A 23,853-nucleotide genomic window follows, 5' to 3' on the forward strand; every position below is an offset into this window, starting at 1 on the left:
CATGGACAATGGAACAGTCTCATGAATCACATGGGCAGGCTGCAGAGGTCTTCCGTCAAGAGCCTCAATGGCAAGTGGAGTGTCACGCAGCTGCAGCGGAATCAAGTGCTTTGATACAAAGGCAACATCAATGAACAGGCCTGCAGCGCCAGAGTCGATTAGAGTCTGTATCTCGATGGACGACTCAGCCCAAGAAAGGGTAACCGAAACCAGGGGCTTATCCTTCTGCATAACTGGGGACGAAACAACGCCACCTAAGGTCTGTCCATGACAGGACCTCAAGGTTCGTGCGTTCCCTGCCTGGCCACAATAAAGGCACAATCTCTCCCTCCTCCTAAGGGTTCTCTCAACCACAGAGAGACGCGTGAAGCCCAAGTGCATGGGTTCATCCTCACAGACCGACTCGGTACCAGGAGGCATGGGAGGTGAGGGAGGCAAGGGTGGGACTGCAAAGTTCAGAGACAAATGTACAGGAGGCTTCTGCAAGCGCTCCTTAAAAGGGAGTCTTTCTCTGAGTCTGGAGTCAATGAGGATGGCAAATGTGATCAACCTTTCCAGCTCAGTGGGTATATCTCGGGCTGCTATCTCATCCTTGATGGTATCCGAGAGACCATGAGAAAAAGCAGCCACAAGGGCCTCATTGTTCCAAGCAACCTCTGTTGCCAGAGTACAGAATTCAATGGCATAATCGGCAACAGTTCTCGTACTCTGATGGACATGAGGCACTTGGCAGCAGAAGTGGAGCATGCGGGAACGTAAAAAAACCCTTTTAAAAGAAGTCACAACCTCAGGGTAACTCAAGACAACAGGTTTTTGCATCTCCCATAGAGGGTTTGCCCAGGCTCTCTCAGAAAGCAAATATATCCCGAAACCTACTTTGCTTCTGTCTGTGGGAAATGCCTGGGGCAGCAACTCAAAGTATATCTAAACCTGGTTGAAAAATACTGTGCATTGGACTGGATTGCCCCCAAATCGCCGGGGAAGCGGAGCGAAACCAGACATACCTCTTATAGAGGTAATACTCGAGGTGGGTGCCTGCACAGAGACTGGAGCAGCAGCAGGGATGGCCTGCAACACAGGTTGTACCGGAGCAGCCACAGTGGGAGATTCCAGGAGCATTTGTAACGCCATGGCAAACTGATCCATGCGGTGATCCTGCTCATCCAATCTGGAAAAAATATTACCAACAAGTGGATTGACTGAATCTTCTGAATTCATGGCCTTCACCTACTGTCATAAACCATCAGACTGAGACAGAAGTACAGTTAAATCACACTTGTTTAATAATAAAAAAAAAAAAAGGTAAACAGAGTAAACGTAGTCAAAACATAGCCAGAGTTCAGGAACCGGAACCGGATAGTCAGACAAGCCAAAATGTCAGGGAGCCAGAGATGAGCGTAGTAGAACAGCAAACAGGTTCTGGAGCCAGAAGGAATGTCAGCCAAGCAAGTCTTAAACAGGAACACGGGAGAGCATCTCTAGATATGTGACCAAGGCGAAGGCAGAGATCATCTGGACTGGATGGCTTAAGTAGGCAGGACTGGTGAGCAGAATATCATCAACAGGTGAGTCACTGTGGAGAGATAGGAGCTGGCAATTTGCCGACAGCTGAGCAGCCAGCTTTGAGAAGGAAGGGCTGAGCCCAGCCCTGACACAAACTTGCTGGTCGCATATTTAGTTTGTAAGGTAGAATGAAGGCTGCACAGACCTTCAAGCTAGTCCTTACCTAGAGTATATCTTCCAAGCAATTCTGGCATAACTGCCCCAAATGCTGCCCCCCCTCTAGTCAAGTAGGCTTGCAATTGTTTCAGAGCAGAAAGGCCTACTTCCTGCATGCCAATCTAATCATCCTGGTAACCCAAGATTGGATGACTCTTGAGGGCCTGATGGCTAAATGAAAAGATTGTACATTTTCCTTCTTTGACCAAGTTAGTAACTCGACCGTGTGTAAGAAAACTGAAGTCTTCCTGCACTCAGTGCCTCTCTGAAAACTTGGAGGGACTACTTCCCGGTTTTTCTGGAAACTGGATATGTCAGGGAAATTTTAAGCTTCTCCCTATAAGCATATATTTTCTTTGTGCTTAAAAGCACAAATATAGCTTTCTTATATAATGCCGGGAAAGCGTGCTTTGTATCTCTCCGAGTAACACAAACAGACGCTGGTATCACTTTGAGCTCAGTAGAATCCTGAAGAGAATAGCCAGGCTGCTTTTATTTATACTAAACACATGGATAACAAAAGAAGGTGTTGGCTTCAGAATCAGCCAATCAGACACTTGTATTCATTCAAAAGAACCAATCACACACATGTATATATTCAAATAGAAAAACAGTAGTGACATGTGCAGATGTTCGTTTGCAGAGCCATGCGGCAAGCACATGGCTCTGAACACGATCTTGTGCATGTTCCCACTGCTACCAATGATGCGAGCCATACTCTGATATGGCTCAATGGGTCATAATTTTGTATGGTTATGCTATGGTTCCCATGTACGCAGATCTGCTCACTAGGAGTTATAGATGCAGTTGCCAGGGTGTGGCCAGTCCCTTGGTGAAGCATAAACAAACATCCTTAAAAGAGCAAACAGATCTGCCATGTCCACGGGAAGGTTTCCGCAGCCAATGGTCTTCCACCAACGTCTGTATGTGCGAATACCCTCACATGAGCATATTACAGCAAAACTGACACTGGGGGACATCTGACAACATACATTAATAAAAATTTCCACAACAGATACCACTTTAAAATTGAACTTTGTAGATAGATGTGGTATCCCTATCGCTGGTGAAAAGGAAAAGAAAAAAAAGACAACAAAGGGCCCTTGCAGGAAAGTGTTGCAATCTTCAACATCCTTATGTCTGAAGTAGTTGTTGTCAGGAGAACGAATTTTGCCGTGAGGTACTTCAAAGGAAATTAAACCTATTGGAGCAAAGGGTGCTCTCAGATCCAAGCCTAAGTCCCACAGAGGGAACAAGGATTTCCCTCATGCCCTGTACACATGACCGGTTTTGGCGTCGGACTAAACTCTGAAAGTTTCTCCGATGGAACTCTGACAAAATTCCATTTAAGCGGTCTTGCTTACACACGGTCAAACTAAAGTCTGACCAAAGTCCGACCGTCCAGAATGTGGTGACGTACAGCACGTACGACGGGACTAGAAAAAGGACGTTCAATAGCCAGTAGCCAATAGCTTACGTCTCTTACTTGCTTCAGAGCATGCCTCGTTTTTGGTCCGTCGGAACAGCATACAGACGAGCGGTTTTCCCGATAGGAACTAGTTCCGGCGGAAAGATTTCTAGGTCCATCAGAATTTTCGAAAAAAAAAGGTCCGATGAGGCCTACACATGAGCGGATTATATGATGAAAAGACTTTGTTGGACTTTTTCTATTGGACATTCTGCTTGTGTGTACGCGGCATCAAGGTCATATGGATTGTCATCTGGAAGAAGCATCTGGTCACTGGCTTTTGCACCCATCTGCAGCCTGTGAAAAGATAAAGTAGAGATCTGTACCTTTTTTTTTTTTAACATAAAGTTTATTTAAAGTTTCAAAAACAAACATACATTGCCAGATTATAAAAAACGTACAGACATACAGCAAAATTTCTCTTTCACATAACTGTGCAATTACAACGATTAGCAGCAATTATATAAGTAGATTATCACCTTTCCTGTGTCTTGTGTCTCATAAGCCACCACAAACATGAGGACGCAGAAACACATGAGGGGGGGGGGGGAGCTACCACCAATCACCTGTCTGGTAACAGCTACTCAATAGTCAAATGTTTCGCCTCTACCCATGCTGCCCAGATTTTCCCAAACTTTTTGGGACAATTTCTGCCCAGATATGTTAATTTGTATAGCGGGAGTGCTGCATTCACTAGGGATTGCCAAAGCTGTCTAGTGGGCGGTAAGGGCTGGTTCCAATGCAGCAATATTGCTTTCCTAGCATAGAACGTGGTATAAAAAATGAACAACTTTTTAATCCAGGAAAGCTCCATAAAATCACATATACCCAAGAGGAGAGGGATCGGGCTGTATGGGACTGTCAGTTTCCCTATAGCGTTAATGTCAGTTAGGATGTCTTTCCAGAATTCCACCACCTCAGGACAAGACCAGACTGTATGGAAGAAGTCAGCGCCGTCAAGATTACATCTAGGGCAGTTTGCTGTTCGGTCAGAGTATATTCTTGACAGGCGTGCTGGAGAGTAATAAGCTCTGTGAAGGAATTTCAATTGAATGAACCTGTCCCTTGCTGAAATTACAAGGGGCAGATACTGCTGGACACCTTCCTCCCAATTGTCACCCGCTAGTTCTGGAATATCCCTTTACCAGAGTTCAAACAGCTGGGAGATCTTAAACGTGTCGAGCGTAGCTAGCATACCATATAAAGTGGATAACGTTCTCGCACCATCAGGGGATCTGAGCTCACTCTCCACCGCTGACATCTCAAGAGTAACCAGAGAGGGGAATTGGGAACGATAAGCATGACGTAATTGGAGAAACCTGAAGAACATATGGTTCTGTAGGTCCCGATTTCTTTTCAGAGCATCAAAGGAGATCAGTTGTCCCTGAGATACTATGTCACCCAAGGTTATGACCCCATGCCTCGCCCACACAATTGGATCAGGGATGGAGCGAAAGTGGGGCAAGCGAGGGTTTCCCCACAAGGGGGCCGTCGGAGACCATACCCCAGAGCCCACCACCTGTCTGGCCACCATATCCCACACTTTAAGGGTCGCATGCATAGGAAGGGTTATCCGAGAACTAGACCGGGCCCGCTATGGATCAGGTTTCTAAGTTCCGCATATGAGCCCAGCAGTGCCACCTCTAACGAAGAAGCGGGGTTGGCCGGGCTCTCAGACAGCCACCACCTAACCGTCACGAGGACCGCAGCCCAGTAGTACTTCAAGAAACATGGTAGTGCTAGTTCCCCTAGTGAAAGATACAGCTGAAGAGTTGTTTCGGCTTTTCTGGGGGCCCTCCCATTCCAAACAAAGGAGATAATTATTCCGTCCAGTTTCCTAAAAAAAACTATTTGGTATAGGCACAGGGGTCTGACGGAAAAGATAGGTGAGCTTGGGCAGAACCGACATTTTAATTAAATTAACCCTTCCTACCAGTGTCAGGGGCAGGAATTTCCACATACTGCACCTTTGAGATATCTGATTGACCACTGGGCTCAGGTTAAGAGGGATAAACTGTTTTAGATCCCGATGTGTCTTTACTCCCAAATATCAGAACTGGGAGACCCTCCGCAGCTGCCTTCCCGCCTGCGAGGGGCCAGCCCCATCGTGTAGAGGGAATATAACCGACTTCTCACAGTTTAAAAATATACCTGAAAAATGGCCAAACTTATTTATAACTGATAGGACTGCCTGCAATGAGGTCCCATCGTCTCTAAGATACAACAGTGTATCATCAGCGTATAAAGACACTTTTTCCTGAAGTGGGCCCCTAGTAATCCCTCTGACCTCAGATGAGGACCGGAGGAGCACCGCCATAGGCTCAATGGCTAGTGCTCAAAGAGAAGGGGAGGGAGAGGAGAGAGATCTCCTTTGGGGGCAGTGTGTAACACCTGCCACACCTAGGACACAGTACACCACGATGGAGCGAAGGGGCTCCGCCGTAAACCGTTCCTGGAGGCATCATACCTATAAATATGAATACCATTTTACACTTAGAGTATCCTAAGGGTCCACACTTAGTTACAACAGATTAAACTTTAAAACCTATAGGAAGAAAGATAAAGTTAACAGAGCTGGGAGGGTAAACCTTCTCTCCCTGCTCTTGGCTAGGGATGAGCCGAACACCCCCCGGTATGGTTCGCACCAGAACCTGCGAACGGATCGAAAATTCGCACGAACGTTAGAACCCCATTGACGTCTATGGGACTTGAACGTTCGAAATCAAAAGTGCTCATTTTAAAGGCTAATTTTCATGGTATTGTCCTAAAAAGGGTTTGGGGACCCAGGTCCTGCCCCAGGGGACATGTATCAATGCAAAAAATTTTTTTAAAAACGGCCATTTTTTCGGGAGCAGTGATTTTAATGATGCTTAAAGTAAAAAAAAAAAAGTGAAATATTCCTTTAAATATCGTACCTGGGGGGTGTCTATAGTATGCCTGTAAAGTGGCGCGTGTTTCCCGTGCTTAGAACAGTCCCTGCAAAAAATGACATTTTTAAAAGAAAAAAAGTCATTTAAAACTGCTTGCGGCTTTAATGTAATGTCGTGTCCTGGCAATATGGATGAAAATCAGTGAGACAAACGGCATGGGTACTCTCAAGTCCATTACCAGGCCCTTTGGGTCTTGTATGGATATTAAGGGGAACCCCGCACCCAAATTAAAAAATGAAAGCTGTGAGGCCCCCAGGCCCTATATACTCTGAACAGCAGTATACAGGCAGTGCAAACAAGACAGGGACTGTAGATTTGTTGTTAAGTAGAATCTGTTTGTAATTTTGAACTGGTACATTTTTAAAGTGTAGCTCCAGCCAAAAAATCTGTTTTTAGGCTTTTTGGAAAACATAGGGAAGGGTTATCACCCCTGTGACATTTGTTTTGCTGTCTGTGCTTCTCTTCAGAAGATTTCACCTCACTTTTTGTCCCAATGACAAATGTTTTTTGAAAATTTGGGGTTTTTAGTGAAACAAGGATTGGTGATAAAGCATCAGTGGAAAGGAGAAAAGTTTTTCCCATATTAACTCTTACAGGTGAGAATTTCCCTTCCTATGGGGTAGATTTCATCTCACTTCCTGTTGTCTCCTTCCGTTTGCAAGTAGGAGTCGTTTGTAAGTTAGATGTTTGAAAGTAGGGGCCTGCCCTATATACTCAGCAGAAATTTGGGCCTTAGGTGTTGTTGTGGCCACAACACTGTAAGCCCTCACAGGGCCCTTCTGTGAAATATTAGATCAAGAATTGTAATTACATGCCCCTGTTGAACAGGGTCAGAAAAATTGGGCCTTTGGTGGTGGTGGTGCTGGTGGCACAACACTGTAAGTCCTCACAGTTACTCTTGGTGGGCGCAGAAACGGGCCCTGCTATGAAATATTAGATCAAGAATTCTAATTACATGCCCCTGTTGAACAGGGCCAGAAAAATTGGGCCTTTGGTGGTGGTGGTGGTGCTGGTGGCACAACACTGTAAGTCCTCACAGTTACTCTTGGTGGGTGCAGAAACGGGCCCTGCTGTGAAATATTAGATGAAGAATTCTAATTACATGTCCCTGTTGAACAGGGGCTGAAAAATTGGGCCTTAGGCACTGGTGCTGGTGCCACAACACTGCAACCCCTCACAGATACTCTAGTTGGAGCGCAGGAACTAGCCCTGCTGCAAAAGTATTACATGAAAAATTGTAATTACACGCCCCTGTTAAACAGGGGCTTAAAAATTGGGCCTTAGGCACTGGTGGCGGCGCCCAGAACCAAAAATGTTCTTACAAGCTATCAGCATGATCATTGAGGAGGAAGAGGATAATTTCTCAGCATAACAGGATAGTCACTCAGCATCAGCATAGGCAGTCTTTGAAGGGATCTGAGATTTCAAAAAAAATTATTCGGTTACATCAGCATCAGGTGCTTGGTAGCTGGTGGTGATCCAAGACTGATTCATTTTTATGAAGGTCAGTCGATCGACCGAGTCGGTGGACAGACGCACCCTGTGATCTGTTACAAAGCCTCCAGCAGCACTGAATGTGCGTTCCGAAAGAACGCTGGATGCAGGACAAGCCAGTAGCTCAATTGCATACTGTGCAAGCTCTGGCCAGTGATCCATCCTCAAGACCCAGTAACCCAGAGGATTTTCGGTGGGAAAGGTGTCCAAGTCAGATCTTGCCCCTAGGTATTCCTGCACCATGTAAAACAGACGCTGGCGATGGTTGCTGGAACCAATCATACCTTGGGGCTGCGGACTAAAAAATTGTCTGAACGCATCGGACAGACGGCCACCTTCTCCACCGCTCCTTCTTTGACTGACCGAAGCCTCAGCAACACGTTGTCCAGAAACAGGAGTTTGTAACCTCCCAGTCTCTAGGAACGCGTTGCACAGACCTTTCTGCAAGGAAAAGATGTTACATCCTTTGCTCCCTCTGCGACGGCAAGATAAGGTCCGCAACCTTACCCTTGTAACATGGATCAAGGAGGGTTGCCAGCCAGTATGGGTCCTTCTCCTTGATACCACCAATACGAGGATCCTTACGCAGGCTTTGCAGGATCAGGAAGGCCATGCAGCATAGGTTTGCTGAGGCATTCGGTCCGGAGTCTTCTGGGTCACTAAGGACGACATGGTCCGCAGCCACCTCCTCCCAGCCACGTACAAGTCCATGTGTTTCTTGGGACTGATCCCTTAAAGACTGCTGCTGATGCTGAATGCCAGGCTCCACCTCCATACTGACACAATCCTCCTCCTCGTCCTCTGCCTGTGTGATGGGCGGGCACGCAGGAACACTGGGTAAAGGGGGCCTTGAGAGCTAAGGAAGTCCTCCTCTTCCTGCCTCTGTTCTGCCTCAAGTGCCCTGTCCATTATTCCACGCAGCGTGTGCTCCAACAGGTGGACAAGGGGGACAGTGTCACTGATGCATGCACTGTCACTGCTCACCATCCTCGTGGCCTCCTCAAATGGTGACAGGACAGTGAATGCATCCCTGATCATGGCCCACTGGCGCGGGAAAAAAAAACCCAAGCTCCCCTGACCCTGTCCTGGTGCCATAGTCGCACAGGTACTCATTGATGGCCCTCTGCTGTGTGTGCAGCCGCTGCAGCATGGCCAACGTTGAGTTCCACCTGGTGGGCATGTCACAGATTAGGCGGTTCTTGGGAAGGTTAAATTCCTTTTGGAGGTCTGCCAGCCGAGCACTGGCATTAAATGACCGGCGGAAATGCACACAGACTTTCCTGGCCTAACTCAGGACATCCTGTAAGACCGGGTACCTGCCCAAGAACCGCTGCACCACCAAGTTAAGGGCAAGAGCCAAACAGGGCACATGGGTCAGTTGTCCCTGTCGGAGGGCGGAGAGGGGGTTGGTGCCATTGTCGCAAACCACCATTCCTGCCTTAAGTTGGCGTGGCGTCAACCACGTTTGAACCTGCCCCTGCAGAGGTGACAGAACCTCTGCCCCAGTGTGGCTCCTGTCCCCCAAGCACACCAGCTCAAGCACCGCATGGCATCTTTTGGCCTGCGTACTTGCGTAGCCCCTTGAACGCCTACGGAGCACCGCTGGTTCCAAGGACAAAACACAGGAAGAGGCCATGGAGGAAGAAGAAGAGGAGGGGGTGGAGGAGAGAGGTGTGTCAGAATCATTAGTAGTGGCATTTTGAAGGCGTGGTGGTGGAACAACCTCCAACACTACTGCACCTTGTCCTGCATCCTTCCCAGCTGCCAGCAGTGTGACCCAATGCGCCGTGAAACTTAGGTAATGTCCCTGTCCATGCCTACTGGACCATGAGTCAGCGGTAATATGCACCTTACCGCTAACCGCCCTGTCCAGCGAGGCCAAGACATTGCCTTCCACACGCCGGTAGAGAGCCGGAATCACCTTCCGTGAGAAAAAGTGGCATTTGGGTACCTGCCACCGAGGAACCGCACATTCCGCAAACTCACGGAAGGGGGCAGAGTCTACCAACTGAAAAGGTAGCAGTTGGAGTGCTAGCAATTTTGCCAAGCTAGCATTCAACCGCTGGGCATGTGGATATCTAGGAGTGGACTTCTTTTGGCGGTGCAGCAGCTGGGGCAGGGAAATTTGCCTGGTACAATCTGACGTTGGTGTACCGAAAGCAGATTGCCCACAAGTACTTGGCTGTGACACACCTAATTCTACACCTTCATTCCTCTCAGTGCAGGTCTCAGAGAGGACTGAAGGTATAGTGGAGTTGGAGATCTCAGCTGATGAGGAGCAAGGAGAGGTCCTCTTTGTTCTTTGGTGTGGGTCTTTTAGATATGCTTGCCAACGAACTGCATGGCAGGTCAACATATGTCTGGTCAAGCATGTGGTGCCCAAGCGGGAGATGTTTTGGCCACGCGAGATACGCTTGAGACATATGTTGCAAATAGCAGCGGTGCGATCTGATGCACTCATCTCAAAAAAGGTCCACACCAAAGAACTTTTGGAATAACGCGCAGAGACAGCAGCGACCTGCACATGCGGAGCTTTGCGGTGTGATGCAGTCAGTGTGCTGCACTTAGGCTAGCCCCTGGAGGGCATCCTGCCTCGTTGGTGATGTGCCTCCTCCTCCTCTCTCCTATCAGGCACCCACGTTGAGTCAGTGACCTCATCATCCCCTCCCTCCTCATCACTGTAGCAAACCTGACAGTATGCTGCAGCAGGGGGAGCATGACTGCCAGATTACTGTCCTTCTTGGGCACCCCCTCTATCCGTGCTCACGTTACTGCCTTCATCTAGCTCAGTATCATCATCAGAGCCTTCTAAACGCTGGGCATCCTCCTGGAGCTTGTACCCAACACTGTGGTCAAACAGTTCGAGGGACTCCTCACGAGGAAATGGTGGGGCTATGGAAGGAGTCACTGATGCCTTTGAGCCGAGGGAAGAGGCCACGTTGGCAGCTGCTTTGCCAGACAAAGTACTCTGAGCATGGGTGAGAGAGGATGAGGAGGATAAGGACGGCTTGGTCATCCACTCGACCAAGTCTTCCGCATGTTGCGGCTCAACACGGCCAGCTGCCGAAAAAAAGGCCAAGCGTGTCCCACGGCCACGTGCTGATGAGGATGCACCGTCTCCATGACCAGCACTGTTGCCTCTAGACACAGAGCCCGCTTGCCCTCTTTTATTGGCCTGTGACTGTCTGCCTCTCCTTGTTGGCCTTCCAGGCATACTAATGGCCTGTAGCTGCACTAAGCTGGGATATATATATATACATATATGGATACTGATACTGCAGCTAGCAAAATCAACTGCCTGACTGTAGTATGAGAACACCACCAACCTTCTACAGGTAGCTTTAGCTGAACACTGTGCAGAGGTCGCGATACACTAACGTGTAAATAATTTAGCTGCCTGCGGTAGTGATAGGATCAGGAAAACACCACCAACCTTCTACAGGTAGCTTTAGCTGAACATTGTGCAGAGGTCACACTACACTAACGTGTAAATAATTTAGCTGCCTGCGGTAGTGATAGGATCAGGGAAACACCACCAACCTTCTACAGGTAGCGTTAGCTGAACACTGTGCAGAGGTCGCACTACACTAACATGTAAATAATTTAGCTGCCTGCGGTAGTAATAGGATTAGGAAAACACCACCAACCTTCTACAGGTAGCTTTAGCTACACTAACTTGTAGCTTTAGCTGAACACTGTGAGGAGGATGCACTACACTAACTTGTAGCTTTAGCTGAACACTGTGAGGAGGACGCACTACACTAACTTGTAGCTTTAGCTGAACACTGTGCAGAGGTTGCACTACACTAACTTGTAGCTTTAGCTGAACACTGTGCAGAGGTCGCACTACACTAACTTGTAGTTTTAGCTGAAAACTGTGAGGAGGACGCACTACACTAACTTGTAGCTTTAGCTGAACACTGTTCAGAGGACGCACTACACTAACTTGTAGCTTTAGCTTTACACTGTGAGGAGGACGCACTACACTAACTTGTAGCTTTAGCTGAACACTGTGCAGTGGTCACACTAAACTAACTTGTAGCTTTAGCTGAACACTGTTCAGAGGACGCACTACACTAACTTGTAGCTTTAGCTGAACACTGTGCAGAGGTCACACTAAACTAACTTGTAGCTTTAGCTGAACACTGTGAGGAGGACGCACTACACTAACTTGTATCTTTAGCTGAACACTGTGCAGAGGTCACACTAAACTAACTTGTAGCTTTAGCTGAACACTGTGAGGAGGACGCACTACACTAACTGTAAATAGTCTAGCTGCCTGACTGTGGTACTAATAGGATCAAAAGAACCCCAGCAATTTTCTTCAGGTAGCTGTAAATACTGTAACAAGACAAGCCTGCCTGTCAGTAGGAAGATAACAGGAACGGATCTAGCTAAACTGAATACAGTGTATATATATATATATATATATATATATATATATATATACAACACCTGGGATGCATATATATACACAATACACTGTAAGTGCAGCTAACTGACTGACTGTCCTGCCTAATCTATCTAACTTAAATCAAATGACACTGTCTCTCTGTCTCTGTCTCTCAACGCCGGAACACACTACACAGGGCTGCCGTGCAGGCGGCCTTATATAGTGTGGGGCATGTTCTAAACCACCTGAGCCATAATTGGCCAAAGCCACCCTGGCTTTGGCCAATTACAGCTCTCTCTACAGACGGCGCTGTGATTGGCCAAGCATGTGGGTCATAGTGCATGCTTGGCCAATCATCAGCCAGCAATGCACTGCGATGCCGCAGTGAATTATGGGCTGTGATACGCCACACGACTTTGGCGCGAATGGCCCATATCGTTCACAATTCGGCGAACGAGCGAACAGACGATGTTCGAGTTGAACATGGGTTCGACTCGAACACCAAGCTCATCCCTACTCTTGGCTAAGTCCAGAGTCTCTAGTGACGACACAGTAAAGGAGCCCAGTTCTAGATATATCTACCAGAAGGATAAGTGTTTATACCAGTCTTGTATCTCTAGTGACTGGCCGAGGGGGATTAGGAAGCCGCCATAGTTCCCCTCCAGTTAACCCACCAACAGGTGAAAGGTCCATGTTTCCCCTCAACCACTACAGGGGAGTATGTTGAGCACTACAATGGAGGGGTGCACAGTCTCCTAGTAGTCAGGTGGGAGGACAAGGGGAGGGGGGAGAAGCAAGCAGCCCGACGCTGCTGAACTATAAGCTGAACACTGTGCAGAGGTCGCGATACACTAACGTGTAAATAATTTAGCTGCCTGCGGTAGTGATAGGATCAGGAAAACACCACCAACCTTCTACAGGTAGCTTTAGCTGAACACTGTGCAGAGGTCGCACTACACTAACGTGTCAATAATTTAGCTGCCTGCGGTAGTGATAGGATCAGGAAAACATCACCAACCTTCTACAGGTAGCTTTAGCTGAACACTGTGCAGAGGCCGCACTACACTAACGTGTCAATAATTTAGCTGCCTGCGGTAGTGATAGGATCAGGAAAACACCACCAACCTTCTACAGGTAGCTTTAGCTGAACACTGTGCAGAGGTCGCACTACACTAACGTGTCAATAATTTAGCTGCCTGCGGTAGTGATAGGATCAGGAAAACACCACCAACCTTCTACAGGTAGCGTTAACTGAACACTGTGCAGAGGTCGCACTACACTAACGTGTAAATAATTTAGCTGCCTGCGGTAGTGATAGGATCAGGAAAACACCACCAACCTTCTACAGGTAGCTTTAGCTGAACACTGTGCAGAGGTCGCACTACACTAACGTGTCAATAATTTTGCTGCCTGCGGTATTGATAGGATCAGGAAAACACCACCAACCTTCTACAGGTAGCTTTAGCCGAACACTGTGCAGAGGTCACACTACACTAACGTGTAAATAATTTAGCTGCCTGCGGTAGTGATAGGATCAGGGAAACACCACCAACCTTCTACAGGTAGCGTTAGCTGAACACTGTGCAGAGGTCGCACTACGCTAACATGTAAATAATTTAGCTGCCTGCAGTAGTGATAGGATCAGGAAAACACCAGTAACCTTCTACAGGTAGCTTTAGCTGAACACTGTGCAGAGGTCGCACTACATTAACTTGCAGCTTTAGCTGAACACTGTGAGGAGGATGCACTACACTAACTTGTAGCTTTAGCTAAACACTGTGAGGAGGACGCACTACACTAACTGTAAATAGTCTAACTGCCTGACTGTGGTACTAATAGGATCAAAAGAACCCCAGCAATTTTCTTCAGGTAGCTGTAAATACTGTAACAAGACAAGCCTGCCTGTCAGTAGGAAGATAGCAGGAATTGATCTAGCTAAACTGAATACAGTGTATATATATATATATATATATATATATATATATATATATAACACCTGGGATGCATCTATATACACAATACACTGTAAGTGCAGCTAACTGACTGACTGTCCTGCCTAATCTATCTAACTTAAATCAAATGACACTGTCTCTCTGTCTCTGTCTCTCAACGCCGGAACACACTACACAGGGCCGCCGTGCAGGCGGCCTTATATAGTGTGGGGCATGTTCTAAACCACCTGAGCCATAATTGGCCAAAGCCACCCTGGCTTTGGCCAATTACAGCTCTCTCTACAGACGGCGCTGTGATTGGCCAAGCATGTGGGTCATAGTGCATGCTTGGCCAATCATCAGCCTGCAATGCACTGCGATGCCGCAGTGAATTATGGGCTGTGATGCGCCACACGACTTTGGCGCGAATGGCCCATATCGTTCGCAATTCGGTGAACGACGAACAGACGATGTTCGAGTTGAACATGGGTTCGACTCGAACACCAAGCTCATCCCTACTCTTGGCTAAGTCCAGAGTCTCCAGTGACGACACAGTAAAGGAGCCCAGTTCTAGATATATCTACCAGAAGGATAAGTGTTTATACCAGTCTTGTATCTCTAGTGACCGGCCGGGGGGGATTAGGAAGCCGCCATAGTTCCCCTCCAGTTAACCCACCAACAGGTGAAAGGTCCATGTTTCCCCTCAACCACTACAGGGGAGTATGTTGAGCACTACAATGGAGGGGTGCACAGTCTCCTAGTAGTCAGGTGGGAGGACAAGGGGAGGGGGGAGAAGCAAGCAGCCCGACGCTGCTGAACTATAAGCTGAACACTGTGCAGAGGTCGCGATACACTAACGTGTAAATAATTTAGCTGCCTGCGGTAGTGATAGGATCAGGAAAACACCACCAACCTTCTACAGGTAGCTTTAGCTGAACACTGTGCAGAGGTCGCACTACACTAACGTGTCAATAATTTAGCTGCCTGCGGTAGTGATAGGATCAGGAAAACATCACCAACCTTCTACAGGTAGCTTTAGCTGAACACTGTGCAGAGGCCGCACTACACTAACGTGTCAATAATTTAGCTGCCTGCGGTAGTGATAGGATCAGGAAAACACCACCAACCTTCTACAGGTAGCTTTAGCTGAACACTGTGCAGAGGTCGCACTACACTAACGTGTCAATAATTTAGCTGCCTGCGGTAGTGATAGGATCAGGAAAACACCACCAACCTTCTACAGGTAGCGTTAACTGAACACTGTGCAGAGGTCGCACTACACTAACGTGTAAATAATTTAGCTGCCTGCGGTAGTGATAGGATCAGGAAAACACCACCAACCTTCTACAGGTAGCTTTAGCTGAACACTGTGCAGAGGTCGCACTACACTAACGTGTCAATAATTTTGCTGCCTGCGGTATTGATAGGATCAGGAAAACACCACCAACCTTCTACAGGTAGCTTTAGCCGAACACTGTGCAGAGGTCACACTACACTAACGTGTAAATAATTTAGCTGCCTGCGGTAGTGATAGGATCAGGGAAACACCACCAACCTTCTACAGGTAGCGTTAGCTGAACACTGTGCAGAGGTCGCACTACGCTAACATGTAAATAATTTAGCTGCCTGCAGTAGTGATAGGATCAGGAAAACACCAGTAACCTTCTACAGGTAGCTTTAGCTGAACACTGTGCAGAGGTCGCACTACATTAACTTGCAGCTTTAGCTGAACACTGTGAGGAGGATGCACTACACTAACTTGTAGCTTTAGCTAAACACTGTGAGGAGGACGCACTACACTAACTGTAAATAGTCTAACTGCCTGACTGTGGTACTAATAGGATCAAAAGAACCCCAGCAATTTTCTTCAGGTAGCTGTAAATACTGTAACAAGACAAGCCTGCCTGTCAGTAGGAAGATAGCAGGAATTGATCTAGCTAAACTGAATACAGTGTATATATATATATATATATATATATATATATATATATATAACACCTGGGATGCATCTATATACACAATACACTGTAAGTGCAGCTAACTGACTGACTGTCCTGCCTAATCTATCTAACTTAAATCAAATGACACTGTCTCTCTGTCTCTGTCTCTCAACGCCGGAACACACTACACAGGGCCGCCGTGCAGGCGGCCTTATATAGTGTGGGGCATGTTCTAAACCACCTGAGCCATAATTGGCCAAAGCCACCCTGGCTTTGGCCAATTACAGCTCTCTCTACAGACGGCGCTGTGATTGGCCAAGCATGTGGGTCATAGTGCATGCTTGGCCAATCATCAGCCTGCAATGCACTGCGATGCCGCAGTGAATTATGGGCTGTGATGCGCCACACGACTTTGGCGCGAATGGCCCATATCGTTCGCAATTCGGTGAACGACGAACAGACGATGTTCGAGTTGAACATGGGTTCGACTCGAACACCAAGCTCATCCCTACTCTTGGCTAAGTCCAGAGTCTCCAGTGACGACACAGTAAAGGAGCCCAGTTCTAGATATATCTACCAGAAGGATAAGTGTTTATACCAGTCTTGTATCTCTAGTGACCGGCCGGGGGGGATTAGGAAGCCGCCATAGTTCCCCTCCAGTTAACCCACCAACAGGTGAAAGGTCCATGTTTCCCCTCAACCACTACAGGGGAGTATGTTGAGCACTACAATGGAGGGGTGCACAGTCTCCTAGTAGTCAGGTGGGAGGACAAGGGGAGGGGGGAGAAGCAAGCAGCCCGACGCTGCTGAACTATAAGGGTACATCCTGTCCCCACTACGATAAAAAAAAGGACCTCCAGGTAGGCAGCGGCTGGAGTCACATTGGTCCAAGGGACAAAACCCCCCACCCCTCTTGCAGCAAAGAGTGTGTTGTCCTAGGGAATTCAGGGGGGTCTCAGCATATCAGGCCTTCTGGGAACACATAGAGGGGAAGACAGTATAACGCAAGGACTGCTGTGCTTACCACTGGACACATCTGGTGTAGTAGAAAAAATAACTATAGTCTTCACCATGCGGAGAGTTAGCGGTGTCATGGAAGGGACTCGATCCATCTGGATGCCTTTTCCGGGAAAGTAAAGAACTTGGTGGATTCGCCATCAATCACCAGTCGCGCCAGAAACATCATGCTATATTTGAGCCCTTCAGTGCGCAGCTGGGCCTTGACTTGGTCAAATGTCCCGCGTTGCCTCTGTGTTTCCACCGAAAAGTCAGGAAACAGCATGATCTTCACGTTCTCATGGCGCAGTTCTCCTATCATTCTTGTGTAGCACTAACTCACGGTGGAGCTGCTGGTTTAAGCGGGTCTGTTACCTTCACTTTGCTTCCCTTGGTTTCACCGGCACCGGGTCTAGGGGTTCCGTTGAGTTTACTTCTGGACCACACACGCACCAACACACGCACCAACGCTGGAGTACGTTTTCAATGCTTTATTGAACAAAAAAACTTTAGGAAGTAGCAGGAAAGAGGCGGAAAAGGAAACTTTCAGGAGAAACTCAAATATCTTCTTATAGAATCTTAGCGACAAATGTCCTGGTAGAATTCAGATAATTAGGTGGAATGCGTTCCCCTCGTGGGACACACTCTTTGCTCGTCTGGATAGGCCTCTCTCACCGGTCTAGCAGCCAGTACGCAGCACGAATTAAAAGTCTCTGCCGTAGCTGTGATCATGACACAGTCATATGTAAAACTGTGTGGCTAGATTCACAAGAGAGGTCTTTAGGTGTACCTGGAACTTTAAAGCTGGATCAGGACTAGAGTAAACACATTGGGGCCTGCAGGTACATGGCCATTGGTGGCCAAAGCAACAACCCTACTCTAGGATCACACCTTTAACAAAAAACACTTTCTGGTGTTTGTTTTGTTTGTCTGCTAGTCATACCACGGTCAAGAATATTATGAAATGTCTAAATATGCCCGTTGAAGGTGATTGCAGTGCTACTGATCATGGATAAGAAATGTGTAGCCAATAACTATGCGGAGAAAAATGCTTTTTTTTCCCTTTTGCACTAAAGTCAAAGGCGTGAGTTAGATAAATGAGGGTTTTCATTTGGAGCAAACTGGAATAACAAGGTAAAAGTCTGAAAATAGGTACAAAATTCAACACCTTGCATAAGTCTGAACAAGCAAAAAGCAAGAATTTCTTTGTTCTGGCACACATACATTTCACCATGCAGTTCTATAAACTCAGCAACCTTTAGGCCCCTTTCACACGATCGGACCGTTTAGGTCCGCCTGTCAGTTTTGACGGCGGACTTGAACGGGTGCTCCATGTTAGTCTATGGAGCGTCGGATGTCAGCGGAGACATGTCCGCTGACATCCGACCCGGTCCGATCCGCTGAAGAGCAGACGGATGGCCCTACGTCCAGGTCCGTCGCTGGCGGATCGGATCGGGGGAGATCTGACGAAAACGGACATGCTGTCCGTTTTCGTCCGATCCCTCCATAGGCGGCAGAGGCACCTGACAAGCCCCTCCCCGCTCAGTGAGCAGATAGGGACCTGTCATCCGCCGGCTCAGCGGAGATCAATGGACAGATCTCCCGCTGAGCCGGCGGACCGAGGCGGGCTCCGTATAAACGGAGTCCGCCTCATGTGAAAGGGGCCTAAAAGTGACAGACATGCAATAATTCTGCAGGGAGAAAGACACATGCTTTGGGAAAATCTGTATGGCTCACAGAAGTCAATGGGGTGGATTTACTAAAGGCAAATAGACCGTGCACGTTTCAAGTTCAGTTGCACTCATTTTCCCTAAAACTCCTGAACTTTGGCTGACCATACCTGATTCTTTTTGTTTTTCATTCAACCAAAAAAAAAATTGAGCCAATTTCCCTGTCTACACACGTGAGGTGGATGGGGGAATCCTTCCCTCTATAGTATTGTATTGACAGTGGGGAGCCTTCCCTATCTTCAGAATACAATGAACGGTGTGGCTGGCTATATCATTCGGAAAGAACCCGACAGACTGGTTGTTTATAAGCTGGTCGATAGATTGACTTGTGTACAACCAACTTACCCATGCATGGATTGAAATTTGTCCGGTCCTTGAATTTTGATCCATGTATAGATAGCTTTAGTAAATGTGGTAAAATTCTCCTGATTTCTATCATTCAATCATGTACAAGCAAATCTGATTTTTTTTTTTAATTTGCACTTGATTAGGTAATCTTTACAAACTGAAGATTTAACCGCATTTACTAAACTCTGGGAAAAATTAGAGCAACTAAACTTGCAAAGTGCACAGTATTTGCCTTTAGTAAATCCACCCCAGTGGCAGTAAGCTAGATCTGCCTGCTCCAGCACTTAATTTTGGTTTTTGATGGATTATAAAACCCACTCTGTTTGGCAATGGTAAGAGGCAGGTGGCCAGGAAAAATGATAAGGTGGGCATGTAAGGCAACAGAATTTACAAAAGATCACAAAGCAAATGATACCAAATTGTTTAAATGCAATTCAAAATAAATAAATAAATAAAACAACTGCATTAGATTTGGAAATATCAATGTGGAACTCTGCTTTTCAAAAGCCTGAAGTATCCATGCTTTTTTGCTCAATTTAGTCTGTCTTCTTATCAGTCTAATGATGCAATAAAAACATTCAAAAACGAATACTGGTATTGGGAAGCCTAGGTACACCAGAATACAGAAATAACAGCTATAACTTGTGTTAGTTTTCTATTTGTCTGCTATGTCTGTCAAAGTTTTATAATACTACCAATCAAATACATTGCTTATGACATTTAAAATAAAACAAAAAACGTGCGCTCATAATCATTATAAACATAAAACTCGCATTACAGCAATCTCAACCTGTGCAAATGGTTCAGAGAAATAAATGTGCAAAACGGATTATAATGAAGCAATCCAAAACAATGCAATTCAAATAAAACATACATAAAACAAAGTGCTGTCAGTGAGTAATATATAGTGAAATATGTGCCAATGTGCTAAAACATATATCAATATACTCTTTGAAACTTTCCGCACCCGATAGGTGGTTAGAAAAACAGTCCTCAAATATAAAAAAGCTTTTCAGCCATAAAAGGAAAAAAGGTTGTCCATGGAATGGATGACAGAAGGAAAAGTCCCATAGGTACTGTAAATAGCCGCTTCATAAAGGCAGAGGGAGACATCCACAATCCATCAGATCAGACGCCACACAAATAAATGGAGAAGGAGGGAGCATGTAGACAAAAACTCTCATAGAATCCAACAATGTTAAAAGGTGGACTCTTACCCTCAATGGTGGACCTCCCTTCTGGCGAGGTCTTATGTGCAGGCAGACTTAGCCCTCTGCAGGAACTGTGAGTGGATGGAATCCGAATCCTCTGATGTACCGTGCGTCTCCGACCTGGCAAAAACCAACTCGTCCACCTGAGGAGGGGTGATAAGCCTCCTCTGCTGCTTCATCCAGTAATGTCACATTACTGGATGAAGCAGCAGAGGAGGCTTATCACCCCTCCTCAGGTGGACGAGTTGGTTTTTGCCAGGTCGGAGACGCACGGTACATCAGAGGATTCGGATTCCATCCACTCACAGTCCCTGCAGAGGGCTAAGTCTGCCTGCACATAAGACCTCGCCAGAAGGGAGGTCCACCATTGAGGGTAAGGGTCCACCTTTTAACATTGTTGGATTCTATGAGAGTTTTTGTCTACATGCTCCCTCCTTCTCCATTTATTTGTGTGGCGTCTGATCTGATGGATTGTGGATGTCTCCCTTTGCCTTTATGAAGTGGCTATTTACCTATGGGACTTTTCTTTCTGTCATCCATTCTATGGACAACCTTTTTTCCTTTTATGGCTGAAAAGCTTTTTTATATTTGAGGACTGTTTTTCTAACCACCTATCGGGTGCGGAAAGTTTCAAAGAGTATATTGATATATGTTTTAGCACATTGGCACATATTTCACTATATATTACTCACTGACAGCACTTTGTTTTATGTATGTTTTATTTGAATTGCATTGTTTTGGATTGCTTCATTATAATCCGTTTTGCACATTTATTTCTCTGAACCATTTGCACAGGTTGAGATTGCTGTAATGTGAGTTTCATGTTTATAATGATTATGAGCGCACGTTTTTTGTTTTATTTTTATTTATTTTACACAGATATTGGTGTTTTATTCATGCAGCTATAAGTTTTGAATATAATTATTTCTTTAGCGCAGTTTTTCCTTTTACTTTATGTTTTATAACATTTAAGAACCATTTTATTTAACTCTTTCAGACATGGAAAGGTGTTATAAGTGTGCGGAGGATAAATGGCCCAATGAGAGAAGAGACACCTGTATACAAAGAACAACTGAATTCCTGTCCTATGGAGATACAGTGGGATTGTCTCTCATTGTTATCTCTGTTATTTTATGTTTCATAACTATTATCATATTTGGAATATTTGTGAAATACAAAGACACTAAAATTGTAAAAGCGAATAACAAGACCCTCAGCTTCATCCTTCTCCTCTCACTAATCCTGTCCTTTCTATGTCCTCTGCTGTTCATCGGACATCCTACAAAGGTTTCTTGTCTCCTTCAACAGGCTGTCATTGGGATGACTTTCTCTGTTGCCATTTCTTCAATGTTGGCCAAAACAGTTACTGTCATTCTGGCTTTTAAAGTTACCAGACCTAACAGTATGCAGAAAAAATGGCTGGGCAAACATTTTTCCACATCTATTCTGATCATCTGCTCTGTTGGGGAAGGAGTAATCTGTGTCTTCTGGTTGATCTTCTCTCCACCATTCCCAGAGTATAACACCCAAGTGATGGTGGGGAAAATAATATTACAGTGTAACGAGGGATCTGTCACTGCTTTCTACATTATGATTGGCTACATTGGAGGTCTGGCTGTCTTAAGCTTTATTGTAGCATTTTTAGCCAGGAAACTTCCAGACACGTTTAATGAAGCTCAGTACATAACATTCAGCATGCTGGTCGTTAGCAGTGTTTGGATTTCCTTCATCCCAGCCTACCTCAGCACCAAAGGGAAGTACATGGTGGCCGTGGAAGTCTTTGCCATCTTGTCCTCCAGTGCTGGTGCCCTGGGCTGCATCTTCATTCCCAAATGTTACATCATTCTGCTAAGATCAGAGATGAATGTGAAGAAAAGTGTAACCCAAAGAAATGTTTTTAAGTAATCAATCAAACAAATGCTAAATGAAAAATGGTATAGCTTGGGATAATAAAAGAAATACAATTATTGTTTTGTGAATTTAGAACTTACTTTGGTAAAAACACACAATTATATGCAATTGAAAAATTATAGGGATAGTAAAAAAAAAATAAAAAATTCTCAACAACTAGCCACAGCTACAAGCCCACGTGCTTTTATATAGGGGCATCTTGCCAGTGTTGGGCAACTCAGAGCATGGCCAATATAGATCTATAGAGGTTCACTTCAGCCAGCAATTTGGAAGCTTTCAGCTGGAGGATATTAAAGCCCAAATCCAGCTTGGGTACAAAAAATAAATTGGGTCCTCCATCAGCTCCTAACAATAAAAGAAACTCCATCTTCTATATCCACGCCCTCTTCAGAGATGTCTATAGGTTTGAATGGTGTTAGCATCGTTTGACCCACTTGCTGTGAGCTCAGGGCATCAGGTCTCTGCATTTTAGGTTGTACCTAATTCCAGGGGAATAAAAGGCAAAAGGAGAACCGGTAACATCACTGGACCAGACCAAAGGCCTCTGCAAGAAGGATATGTACTGTATAAAGATTTTTTTAGAGATAAAGTGGTTCTCCAATTGGCTGGGGAAAGGGGGGGGGGCTCAAACTGTGGAGAAGGCTCCTGAGAGTGAAAGTAGAATTCCAGCTTAAACCAAACTAGTCCCAAAAATGTCCCCTTCCCCCCTCCTAACACCTAGGCTGACTAATCTGTGTGTCTTTTTTATGCAGGTTAATCAGCATAGGTGTTAGGAGGGGAGAATAAACATTGTTAAGACTAGCTAAGTCTAGGCAGGAACTCTAATGCCCTGTACACACGGTCGGATTTTTCCGACAGAAAAAGTGCAATCGGATTGTGTTGTCGGAAATTCCAATCTTGTGTGGGCTCCATCGGACTTTTTCCGTCGGAATTTCCGACACACAAAGTTTGAGAGCAGGATATAAAATTTTCCGACAACAAAATCTGATCGGTTAAATTCCAATCGTGTATACACAAATCCGACGCACAAAGTGCCACGCATGCTCAGAATAAATTAAGAGACGAAAGCTATTGGCTACTGCCCCGTTTATAGTCCCGACGTACGTGTTTTACGTCACCGCGTTCAGAACGATCAGATTTTCCGACAACTTTGTGCGACCGTGTGTATGCAAGACAAGATTGAGCCAACATCCATCGGAAAAAATCCATGGATTTTGTTGTAGGAGAGTCCGATCAATGTCCGATCGTGTGTACAGGGCATAACACTGGAGCAGGCTGCAGATGTACTCCTCAAGCAAGTATGAAGCTGGGAAAAGGATTTTTCTAAATTTAAATCTGGTGGGCTAGGGAGAGTTGGAAACTGAAGTTTTAATTAAAGCATGTTGCCATTTGCTTGCAGCCCTCTTGCTTTATGTTCCACAAATACCGAACCCTTTCACAGGACCTAGAAATCCCTTTATCTTGGTTCACAGAGTAGGGATTATTACTTCTACTTTCCCTACAGAGGCTGAAATCTACTTGGTTAAAAAAAATACCTATGGATTAGAGCGATCTAAACAAGAACAGACATCCTATACTATACCAGATCTACTGATCGACTTCTGAACAGCCACACTGTGGGGTTTTAGCTGCTGGCTAAAGCTTTCAGCTCAGATGAGTGTATTCTGACATTCCGCTTTCAGAATAAAGTACCTAAGAGGGGGGGGATTTCATTGCACATTAAGTGTGAGGATGGGGGATTTATGTAATTTTTTACAGGTTGAATGAAAAGATATTAGTGTA

General features: G+C 45.9%; 1 protein-coding gene across 1 annotated transcript in view; it reads left to right on the plus strand.

The window, feature by feature from the left end:
* LOC141141133 (vomeronasal type-2 receptor 26-like) overlaps window positions 1-22,520 on the plus strand; it is a 59,149-nt gene extending 36,629 nt beyond the window's left edge. Inside the window, exon 5 of the mRNA XM_073628838.1 lies at window positions 21,158-22,520. Coding sequence (XP_073484939.1) covers window positions 21,158-22,065 — 908 coding nt within the window. The 3' untranslated portion in view covers window positions 22,066-22,520. The remainder of the gene's footprint in view (window positions 1-21,157) is intronic.
* Window positions 22,521-23,853: the final 1,333 nt, after the last annotated feature.

Source organism: Aquarana catesbeiana, linkage group LG04, assembly GCF_042186555.1.
Source record: "Aquarana catesbeiana isolate 2022-GZ linkage group LG04, ASM4218655v1, whole genome shotgun sequence".
NCBI classification, from domain to species: Eukaryota; Metazoa; Chordata; class Amphibia; order Anura; family Ranidae; genus Aquarana; species Aquarana catesbeiana.